Source organism: Brassica napus, chromosome C2, assembly GCF_020379485.1.
Source record: "Brassica napus cultivar Da-Ae chromosome C2, Da-Ae, whole genome shotgun sequence".
In the NCBI taxonomy this organism is placed as follows: domain Eukaryota; kingdom Viridiplantae; phylum Streptophyta; class Magnoliopsida; order Brassicales; family Brassicaceae; genus Brassica; species Brassica napus.
The window spans coordinates 45,250,929-45,262,444 of NC_063445.1; the positions used below are offsets into that span (position 1 = coordinate 45,250,929).

General features: G+C 30.7%; 2 protein-coding genes across 2 annotated transcripts; one reads left to right on the forward strand and one right to left on the reverse strand.

Annotated features, from left to right (window-relative positions):
* Positions 1–3,271: 3,271 nt before the first annotated feature.
* Positions 3,272–7,931, reverse strand: LOC106381839 (ubiquitin carboxyl-terminal hydrolase 21). Its single transcript, XM_013821777.3, has 9 exons — positions 5,859–7,931; positions 5,661–5,781; positions 5,478–5,588; positions 5,206–5,387; positions 4,787–5,116; positions 4,583–4,705; positions 4,016–4,490; positions 3,823–3,906; positions 3,272–3,692 (listed from the first exon to the last, which is right to left on the reverse strand). Exons 1-9 carry the CDS (start codon positions 6,471–6,473, stop codon positions 3,427–3,429), a joined length of 2,307 nt encoding a protein of 768 aa, XP_013677231.2. The 5' UTR covers positions 6,474–7,931; the 3' UTR covers positions 3,272–3,426.
* Positions 7,932–10,094: 2,163 nt separating this feature from the next.
* On the forward strand, positions 10,095–10,787 carry BNAC02G32690D. The gene has a single exon (XM_048747908.1). The coding sequence runs from the start codon at positions 10,149–10,151 to the stop codon at positions 10,554–10,556; it is 408 nt and encodes a 135-aa protein (XP_048603865.1). The 5' UTR covers positions 10,095–10,148; the 3' UTR covers positions 10,557–10,787.
* The last annotated feature ends 729 nt before the right edge of the window (positions 10,788–11,516 follow it).

The window sequence follows — 11,516 nt, forward strand, 5'->3', positions numbered from 1 at the left end:
TACACAAGTTTAACACTGTAAAAAAATTAGTTTATGCTATATTATGTCATATAGGAAAAAAATACATGAATTCAGAAGGTTAGTTAGTCTACTATGTGGAAAGGGTTTTTCTAAAAAATAAGTTTAAACCACTAGATTAGAAACTATTTTAAATTTTGGGACCCTAAAAAGTTCATATTAAGCGGGGGCCTAATGCGAATGCCTTTTTCAATACACTGTAGACATGCCTCTGTAAATATCTATATGAAAAGTTTATATATTTATATTTTATAATTTTTAAAAAGGTTGAAGAGTATTTCGAATTTCTCCTGGATACTTCATATTCTTATAAGAAATTTTTTGTATCCGATGATAAAGCTAAACGAAAAATATCATATAACTTTGAGTTGAAATTCTTTTTAAAACCATTTTCAATAGTACTTTATTTTAAAAGAAAACATCAAAAAACTGAAAAAGGAACATTTTCCAATAGCATATCATTTTGAGAGAAAATGAATTTATAAATAGTATTTCTTCAAATTCAAGAGAACATTATTCATTTTAGTGATCTTTTTTATTTACAAATTGATCCTCAATTTTTTTTTATGATTTTGTTTTATATCTAAAGGATTTAAAGTTTTTGTTATTATTAACTGCATGCGATTTTTTCTGTTACTATTTGAAACCTTAATATGACTTCCAAACAGCCAATATAACAAAGATCTGTAAAATAAAATAGTACGCAAACTAAATGAATATCAATTGAATGAAGCTTGTATTTTCAAGTTTAATGAAATTATATGGCTGCAGATGTTTTCGTGATGCAGTCTTATATATGAAAATTCCTGGTTTACGGAACTTGTTATCAAACTCAAACCAGCCGGTTAAGAAAACCAGCGGCTGCCGGCGAAAGGTATTACCAGCGCGTAAGACCACCCACAATGGGAGTGTCGAAATTTGATTTCAACTGTGAATACCTTGTAATAAGATTGTTAAAATGTTATAATTTATCTAGGTGGATTCAACAAGGTTTGTAAGAGCAACCTCGTTAGTGAACTTATGGGGGTTCACACAGATTCCAAAACAAAAAAAATATTAAAATAATGAATAGTGAAGAATTTGTCTCTCTCCACCTCTTCCCAGTGAACCTGTGTCTGGCGGGTTCATCACTGTAGCGCGGGTCCCACGGCACTGATCCGATTAACTAATTTTTTTTTTTTAAACAAAAATCAAACAGGAAAAAAAATAATAAAAAAATACTTTGTTAACCTTTTTCTTGGGGTTCACTAATGGGGGTGCTCTAAGTTTTATGCGGAATTTGTTTTTGTGGGCCAATGAAGCCACGTGGCAGAAATTAGTTGGGTTACTTGTTTGCTTTTTTAAAAAAAAATCTGAATTTAAATGATGTGTTTTCATTGGTCACGCAAATTTTCTTTTATTTTTATCTCACCCAATAGTTTGGACTTATTTATTACTTCTTCCGTTTCTAAATAAGTGTCGCTTTTACATTTTTCACACAGGTTGAGAAAGTGACGTAAATATATGTAAGTTGTTATTAATTATATCTCTTTGACCAATAATATTTGAGATAAATAAAATTATTTATAAAATCAATGCAATTTTTAATTAATTTTCAGCTGAAATTAAGTATAATTTGCATTTGAATTGTAAAGTGACACTTTTTTGTAACAAGAAAAATGGCTAAAATGACACTTATTATGAAACAGATAGAATATATAATAAAACTTTTTCAAAAAAAAAAAATTATATCAAAATTCGTATTTTTTTATGATCTATAAATAGAAACTACTCTAATTTTATTTGGAGACATAAAAAACGTCATTTTCATTATAATCAACTATTTTAGTGTCTTAAACCTTGTTTTTGTTAAATAGATACTAATAATAATCCTTTTAACTTTTAAGTTAATTACAACTAAATTATATAAATGAAGACAAATTATTAAAAGTTAAGTTATAAATTAAAATTTAGGTATATAAATAAAATAAAAATTATAAAAGTTATGTTATTTTAGATTTTAAGTTAATTACAATCAAAATATGAATATGGAGTTATTATATTGTAAAAAATAAATATAAATTAAAAATAGTGGGATAGGGTGTTGAACTTTTTAAAACAAACTATTGTAAATGTTAAAAATAAAAGTGGGTGTTGAATAAATTAGGTAGAAGATAAAGAAGATATGTGAAATGTTAAAAAAGAAAAAAATATGTTGAAAATGAAATGGAAGTTAAAACCATTGTACATGGTTTAAAATGCCAATGCTAGATCATTTTAAGCGGTGCAATTCAACCAAAACTTGATGTATCATTATTTTAAAATAGTGTTCGAAAGTATGTCACTCATTCCATCAAATAGAATATAGACCTATTGTTTACGGTTTATTCTGAATATTTTTTTTAAACAAAACTAAGTAAACTGTATTTTCCTTAAAATCTAATTTGAATTATTCCATAGTTTAGGAAACCCTTAAAGTAGCTAAGTTACATCAATATTCTAACACCCTCATCACCCCCGCATGTCATTGTCAAGTTTAAAGAGAGGATGAGTAAGCTTTGTTTTTACATTATAAATAGAAGTGTGTACGTGAAAATAATGCAAGCAAGAGTGAGATCAGAAACAAGTCACAATTATCTTTATTGTCTATGGCTCCGAATGGTAACTGTAGATTGAATGGTACGAAATAAGTTGTTCAACTGCGGTTCGTTTCTTACGGTTATAAAAACGTATAGATATATAATATATGTAGAGATTTTTGTTACTGTTATTACGGGGTTGTCTGACACACACACACAAAACCTCTCTCCCGCTCATCTCTCTTTGTTTCCATCGATCAACATATTATAAATAATAGATATAAAATCAGTTTCCTCAGTTATTCACAACTGTTTCTAAATTATGTAAAAGGGGCGGCGTTTTATATGTTAGGCCTAGGGATAGGCAAATGTTTAGCTCTGTTCTTGATCACATTGAAACTTTTGCATCTTCTACAATTCAATGGTCACTGCACTTCCAAAAATGATGTAGCTCCAAATTGAAGATCTCTCTAGTGTAATTGATTGATTGTTTTCGATAATTGTTATTATGTTTAGCTCTGATCTTGATGTCCCATGAAGAAACAAAATGAAGATATAACCAAAAAGAAAGCTGGAAATAAAAGATGATTTGTGGAGGCAAAAAGGTATACAAATTTACATGCCTTGAAACATTTTGTTTTCATCATTAAACGTTGTATTTCCTAATAATTGAATATTTTTAATGATTTTGCAACTGGAAAAAAAAACATTAATCTTTATATAGAATTTTGGTTGGAGCTTTACAAAATTTGATGAAAGTGATATACACAAGAAAACCCCAAACAAAACTAAAGAAAAACTCTTCATATCAAATAAAGAAAGATGAACAGAGTAGCTTTTATCCCAAACTTCAATTTGATGGCCGTTCAGAGAGATTCCTGTGAAGATTCGATCTTCTGATGTTAGAGATATTCTTCTTTTTGACCTCAACACCTATAGCTGCAGCAAGCATTCGAGAGCGAGACGAAGGGATGTTCCTGAGATATTGAATAGCATGTTCTTTCTCCTTAACATCTGCTACAGAAGCAGCAGCAACGGTGCTTCTAATCGGCTTTGTTTCATGAGTTTCTTCCTTCTTCTTATTTTGCAAATGCTCTCGTTGAATCTGAAATGATCCTGCTTACAGAAATGCACACACACTCAGACTCATGATCTTTCAATATTTCTCCTATCTTACTTAGTATCTCTTTTCCACATATTTTACTTGAGAGTAAAGCTAACAAAACACATAGTAGACCTATAGTACCTTGTCGTTTTGAAAAAGAGTTTGGTTTTTGAATCTTGTGCTTAGGCAGATAAGCTTCTTCACCAATGGTAGCTCTCTCAGCAGCTGTACATCGAATCACACAAAACACAGCATAAGAGCTACGTCTCAACTGCAATTTACCTATCCTCCACAGATGGAATTACTAAACACACAAAATAGTAAAAGATGGCACCTTTTCGTTTTGGAGATGGGTCTTTTTCTTGAGTCTTGATCTCAGGCACAGAAGCGTCAATGGTAGTAGCTCTGTTGCCAGCTGGATACAAAGTAGCCTCTTTTTGGTGAAAGGTCTCAGCAGACGGTTTCCCAGATTCATCAGCCTTTGGTGGTGACTTAAAGGCGAAAGATACGTCATAACTGATAGGCTCTGCCGAATAAAACACTTCATCTTGTGGCTCATCACAACGGTAATCTGAGTAACTTCCACTCGGGATAGATACTCCAACCGAGCCATTACAAGCTTTGTTGGCATTACACTCTTCTCTGCAGGTGGTCTCAAGCACAGACGTGGGAGAGAAACTTATCAGAGTAGCTTCATATAATGTCTTCAGCTCTTCAAAAGCACTAGAGAACCAAGGAGTTCCTTCTCTTGCATAAAACAACATATAAGCATTCTTTGATAGAACACATTCTTCGCTGATTCTCCTGACCTGCCAAAGGTAAAAGTTGCATTCATTGAAACCCCTCTAGAGAAATCTACAAAGAACTAAATCAAATGAAATCACTGATCATCTTATATTACCTTTGCGTCATCAAAATGGTGCCATGTCCCAGGAGCTGACCTCACATACGATGAGTAGTGACCAAAATGTACTCCACTCCCTTGATGCTCCACCATGGCATAGAGATAGTATTTTGTTGAAACCTGAATAAACAAAACAAGAACACAATCAGATGTTACGACGAAGACATGATAATCTCAGGGTGTCAGTTAAGTTTCACTTACTTGAGGATTTTCGTTACTGCTCATGTAAGGAAGCATATCCAACTCCAAAGGGAACTTGACATCTTTAAAAATCTTCTCCATATAGACTCCATCATTCTTAAACCTCTTCAAATGGAACGTAGCAACAAGAGGCAGCTTATCGAAGTTAAGTTGCTTCTCCTTTGAGACTTTCTCTTTACAATCATCGCACGTAAGCTGGTCCTCGAGTTTTTCAACGCACGTAAAAGACTCTAGAGCGCTCAAAAGATCTTCCACATCGTCTATTTCAAGACTCCATCCAACAGACGGTTCAAAAGTCTCTGAAATGGAGTTGCAGTTGCAGCAACGAAGCTGAAAACGAAAAGAAAAATACATATAAATGAAACTCTGCTTTCAACAGTAGAGATAATCAGTATGTTAATGAGTTAAACTTTGGTTACCTTACTAACGAGACGCCCACCAAAGACATTGTCAACAATGTTAACACCTTGAGAAGAGACAACAGTTCCAGGAGTATTTCTACTAGTAAGATCCAAAGAACATCTCTCTAACTTATCCAAAAACGACTGCAGAAACTCATGAGCGTCTTCTTGGTTGTTTATCTGGAAGTCAGACGAGAAATCTATAGTGGTTTCAGGATTAAAACCGTTCGTTCATATAAAGAAACCTCAAAACACAAAGCTATATGCAAATTTAGAGTGGGGAAAGTTACAATTAAGGTTATCACGAAACCGATGGATCTGTAGATCATATCCTGAAGACCTCAGAGCAAGCTCGATATGATCCCTGAGAGACTTCAGAACACAGAAATTCTCATTGCCACCTGAAAACAAAAACCCAAATGAGCAATCAAGACACTTAACTAAAACCAGATAATAAAACACAAACGTCTTACAGTTGCAAGGATCTTGATACTTGTAAGAACGAAGAGCGTCGAGAAGAGGCACAGTATGAGTGAAGCACTGCAACACAGAAGCTATGAAACAAGTGTTGCCTGAGTTATACAATCCAGCACCCTGAAAGAAAACAATCGAATTGATTTAACCGTTTTGGGATTGAAACTAAAATTAGATTATAAGGAAGGGATACATACAACACCAGTGGGTTCGTTCTTCAGATACGACCATGAGAAGGGCTCTGCAGGTTCCATCTTGTGATCATCGTCGTCGTCGCTAAGATACTCAAAACTAGGCATGTAACTCCCTGGTGAGCGAGAGTTGTCGTCAGGCGGAATCTGAGAAGCTCTGTACTCGTTATCGGCTGAAGAAGGCGTGAATATGGTTTTGTTAGAGGGAGAAGATGAAGTTTCATCTGGGTTTTGGATCTGGCGAATTGGTGAGGAGAGCGCGAGGGAGTGAGTAACGAGGGCTCGAATCGGAGCGGTGGGGGAAGACTCGTCGTCTAGGGTTTTGACTGGGTTTTCGATTTTAGGAGACGGCGGTGGATCACTCGACGCCATTAGCAACAAACCCAGATCGAATTTTCTGAGGAAAGCGAGGGAAATGGAGGAGAAGAAGTAGAAGAGGAAGCTAGGGTTTAGTTTTGGGGGAAATCGTCTACCTCGAGATCGATTCGAAGGTAATTGAAGGAGAAATTTTTGAAATTGGCTCCAAAAATTGGTGAAAGTTTCGAAATTTAGGAGGAATATTCCGAAAAGGGGGAGGATTTGGGAAAGGATTTGGAGGGAAGAAGGTGGGATTGAGTCCATAATAAAAATGCTTTGAATTTGGAGGGAAATTTATGCCGCCATTTTTTTCAGGGATTATTTTTACTGTAAACTCGAATTAATATACTTTTGATTTGTTTAGTTTCTACGTATGATTTATATATTTTCCTGAGTCAAGCATGCTTGGTTCGCATTGAAGACTCTTTTGGCCTTTTCGGGGAAGGTCAACCTTTATTTTCCCTTTTTACAAAATACTACTATTATTTATCATTGGTAAATCCTCATTTCTAAAATATTACAACCTTAACTTTTTGAACTATGACATATATCATTAATACTATATTTTAAAAGGTCTATAATCATAAATACAGAAATATATTTTTTTTCTTCCTTAAATAAAATATACATAATCTATATTAATAAAAGAGAACAAAATATCTTCTCATTGTGCCAACTTATCACCTGTGAAACTAGAAATTGACACATAAGCGTTCGTTTCGTTAGTGTGTTTTCATCCGCTACTGCCTATTGGATACGATACTATTTGATCATGGGCTATAATTCTAAATGCAAATAAAAAATTGAATCGATTTAGAATAAAAAAAAATTATGATTGAATTTGAAGAAGTCAGTGCAATCTAATACCTAAGTAATAACCAAACCGACTAAATATTATATATTCACAATGAGATGTCTAATTGAAAAATATAATATTATTAATATATCTATATAGAAATGATTAAATAAGGTAAAATTGAAAATAAAGTATTAATAGCTATTATAATATATTTTATAAATATTCATACTCGTGCACGGAAGATTCACCTAGTTAAAAGTATATATATATATAATAATACTGTTTAAACAAAATTATATACCATATAAAAATAAATATTTTGGTTCTTAAATTTTCATTTAAAAATTTTGAAAACTTAATATTTTTTAAAAAAATAATTTGCACTGAATTTTTAAATAAACTTATAAATTACAAATGACCATAAAATCATATGAGTATGAAGTCTTATTTAATATATAACCATATTAAAAGTACTATATATGTATGTTAACATCACTTAAATTTAACTATATACCATAGAAAATATATGATTGTTTTTATTTATTTATCATTAAAAATTGTAAATAAAAAAGTAATTATTTTGATTTTTTGTCAATTTAATTATATATTTAATAGTTACAATTTATTATTTTTATAAACAACGTATGCATTAAGATATTTTTGGCAGAATATATTAATAGCAACAAAATCATTATGTATCGCTTAATTAGGTAATGTATAATGTACGACTTTATTAATCAATTTTAGCCACGAAATCAGTTTGTATAGCATCTATAATTTCCTAAATTACTGGTAGATATAAATAGTTTCCTAAATTGTAGGTAAATATTAGCATTAACAATTGAAAGTAAAAATATTATATTAAATGATAATGGCACGCGTATCTTATATATTAAAACAGAAGTCACAACTTTGATTCATATGTGATTTTTTTTTAAAATGGACCTAATGGACATATTCCTAGAAAATCATGTTACATTTAATTTCTAATCTTATTATTTAAATTTTGGGCTTACCAGAAATTTTTATTGGGCTATCAATAATCGGATTTAAACAATAAATGATGATCCATTGGATTTATAGATACTGTTGTAATACTATATTTTTATATGTTAATTATTTAAATATTTGTCGATGTTAAATTTTAAAATTATGAACATTTTTTAAAATAAAAATAATAATATTATCTAACAATGATTAATTTTTACTACATTAAACTAATGAAAACAAATTTAAACTATATATTTATTTTAAAAATTAAAAAAAAAACTAAATGTTTAATTATTTACTCGATAATATAAATCTGTGAAGCGGAAAGTTTAATTTTTTTAAACTTTCTAAATTTGTAAAATGTTACAATATTTTTGAATATGACAATAAAACAATATTTTACTAATCTTTATATATATAGTTATGATTTTAATGAAATAATAATCCGAAAATATATATGTAGAAGAAGATACAAATACATGTGAAAGTTTGAAACAATTTATTCAATGAAAAAAATATACCATAAACTTATTATGTTTTAAAAATTGATAGACACATATATATTATAATATATACCAATTTAGAATTGAAAACAAAATGTTTATATAAAAATAAATGAAAACAAAAAACCGCGCGGATGCGCGGATCGAGATCTAGTAAATACTTTTAAAAATCAAGGGAACCTCAAAAAAAAGTTTTGTGTTTTAATAGTATATTCATATACTTTTTGTTAAGTAAAAGTTTATTATTTGATTAAATTTCAAATCCCAGTTACAAATTTTGAAATGATATCTTCTATAAAAGTTATATTTGTTATAAAAGATTCATTTTGAATCTAATAATATTTAAAAATTAATTTTGAATATATATATTATAATTTCCCTAAACTTGTTTGTTTAAATTTATAAATTATAATTTAATAAAAGTTTATAAATTAACGCAACGACCAAAGGCGTAAACTTTCTCAAAACTACAATTTAAGTTGTTAATTAACGTGTGAGTGAGATGATGTAAGCATGCCCGGCCCTGGTCTAAAGCTAATAAAGCATGGGCTTTAGGCGCCAGAGTTTATATATATTTTATGGGCGCCAAAATACAACCAAGTCTCTTTAGTATAATGGTTTTTTAACTTTTCCTTTGGCCCTTCAAGTGGGATGTTCGAACACTGCTTTCACCCCCTTCCCTTATAGTTTTCCTTCTCATACAAGGAAATGAGATGTCATCGCTTTCTAAAAAATACGATTGCTTTCTAAAATAACCTTGGTTTCCTTTTATTGATGTACAAAATAAATAATAAACAAAAAAAACTTTATTATTTATTGTTTTCTCCTGCATTTGATCCATGTAACTGTGCAAGTCTTAACTTATCTATTTTTCATCATTACATAATCTTTAGGAATTTCTGGAATCTTAAACAAAGATAAAACTATTATAATTTAGATTATGCACTCTCTGGAATTCTTTAAAAATAAAAATCTAAAATTAAGATTAATGCTAACCGGCCGATTTGACTAAATTATCATTGTTTTTCATTTAGAGAAAATATAAAGATAGTTGAAATATTATTTATGGTACGTGATAAAAAGTTGTCTACATTTGACTATAAACATCAACTGATAAAACAATTATCTCAACTTTTTATTTGTTCAGTTGCTGTTTTTCTGAAGTGAAACTTATAAAATGTCAAGTCTACATTTAACTGTGTTATCAACAGAACTCTAACTTTATAAAATATTCGAATATTTAAAGTTGACGAACAATTTTGTAAGAAAAAAAATGAAAAACTGATATCATATAACCTTATTGTTTAAAAAAAATTGAAATTCTAATATGTTTTGTATTATTCTGATTAAATATTTTAAAATTCAACAAAAAAATTAAATATATGTAAAGGGCATTATTTTTCAAATTTGCTTTAGGCGCCGGTTAGAGCCGGACCGGCACTCGATGTAAGTATGTTAAATTTACGTTATCGAAAATTCAAATTTACAAATATACATTCTTGGCCAAATTTAGATTAGTCTTTTGTTAGTCTTTACTAAAATAAAAACTACGTACTAACCAAATAAAACTAACTCTCTCTTTCATATTCCACATCTCTCTTTCTCTCATTTTTGGTCTCCGTTGACGTAAGGAGATCAAGAAAAGCCATGAGTCTAAATTGTCTATCATGCCAAGCTCTTCCACGAACCGATTCAAACAAAGAATTTGATCTCTCTGGTCCCGGACCATCAACGGTCAAAAGTAACCCCGTCTTAGGTAAAAGTAAAACTTATTGTGCTGATCAGGTTGGTGGGAGAAATTGGTCAGGTAATTTGAATGCTAGGATCTCTGAGAAAATTGGAAGATCAGGATCGTCTTTAGCGCAGAGAATGAAGAAGGTGAAAAAGACTCCTCATATTAGGCTGAGTGGTACGGTTGGTTCTAACTCTGGCAATGGATTGCTTAGAACCGAACAGCCAACGCTTGTGAGAAGTAGTGGAATGAGAAGGAATTGGAGTTTTGAGAATTTGAGAGATCAAGGGTTGATAGAAGAGAAGAGCAAGGCTAACATATGATCATCAATGATTTATTATGATTCTGAGATTTTATGGAAGATAAATGAAACTGGTTATATGTAGTTTTGAATCCAGATTCATGGTTATATAAATCATGATAGAATATGTGAGATATAAAATAGTATTATTTTGATGAAAATCATGTGTGTTTGTTTATTATTTATGTTCTCTTTCAATATTATATTATTCTGTTGTAATATATTTTTGAATAAAAAATCGTTTTCCATTTTACTGCGTGTGTGTGTGTTTAATCTATTTCATATGATCACGATGCGTATGTATGCTACCGATTGTGTTAGATACTATGTCACAGTCCAGATATAAATCTGCATGTTCCACATTATTGACAAAAAATATACTTCATAATTGACATATATGAACAAACATAAAAATCTTTGCCGTTACGAAACAATTCATAAATCTCTATTTGCCTTACGTATAACATTTATTACAACTAATTCATGTGTGCTATTAATATTGTATTTTTATATAATAATAATAAATTTCATCGTCAAATAATAATAATAATAAATTTATTGTTATAAATCATTAAGTGGGTGACCCATAACCAATGACCAAGACAAGACCCAAGCCGTGGCCAATAGAGGAGAGAGAGGCGGTCGTCCGAGGAGAGAGAGGCGGTCGGCTTTAGACCGTCTTAGACTTATGACGTTTTCCTTTTCTCCGTTTTAGATATTTTTCTATTTCATGTTCTATTAGGTTTTGGATAATTTCATTTTTCCTATACTTTGTAATCCTTATATAAGGAACCTCTATTGTTCATTAATAATACACAGACAATTCCCCCATTCTTTTACAACACGTTATCAGCACGATCGTCTCTAGATCCCTGAGACAAAATCGAAACCTCTCAACCCTAAAAGCCAAAACCGGCGACCACACCTAAAACCCTAGACACGTTCTTAGTTCATCCAAAAACTCAGAAGATCCCTCTTGAAT

What these genes read in the sequence shown, in the direction of transcription:
- LOC106381839 (XM_013821777.3), bottom strand. Translation starts at nt 6,473, where the DNA reads ATGGACTCAATCCCACCTTCTTCCCTCCAAATCCTTTCCCAAATCCTC. An exon ending in GTTTCGTGATAACCTTAATT is followed by an intron (nt 5,388 to 5,477) that starts GTAACTTTCCCC and finishes AAACCACTATAG; the next exon opens with ATTTCTCGTCTGACTTCCAG. An exon ending in GTGGGCGTCTCGTTAGTAAG is followed by an intron (nt 5,117 to 5,205) that starts GTAACCAAAGTT and finishes TTTCGTTTTCAG; the next exon opens with CTTCGTTGCTGCAACTGCAA.
- BNAC02G32690D (XM_048747908.1), top strand. Translation starts at nt 10,149, where the DNA reads ATGAGTCTAAATTGTCTATCATGCCAAGCTCTTCCACGAACCGATTCA.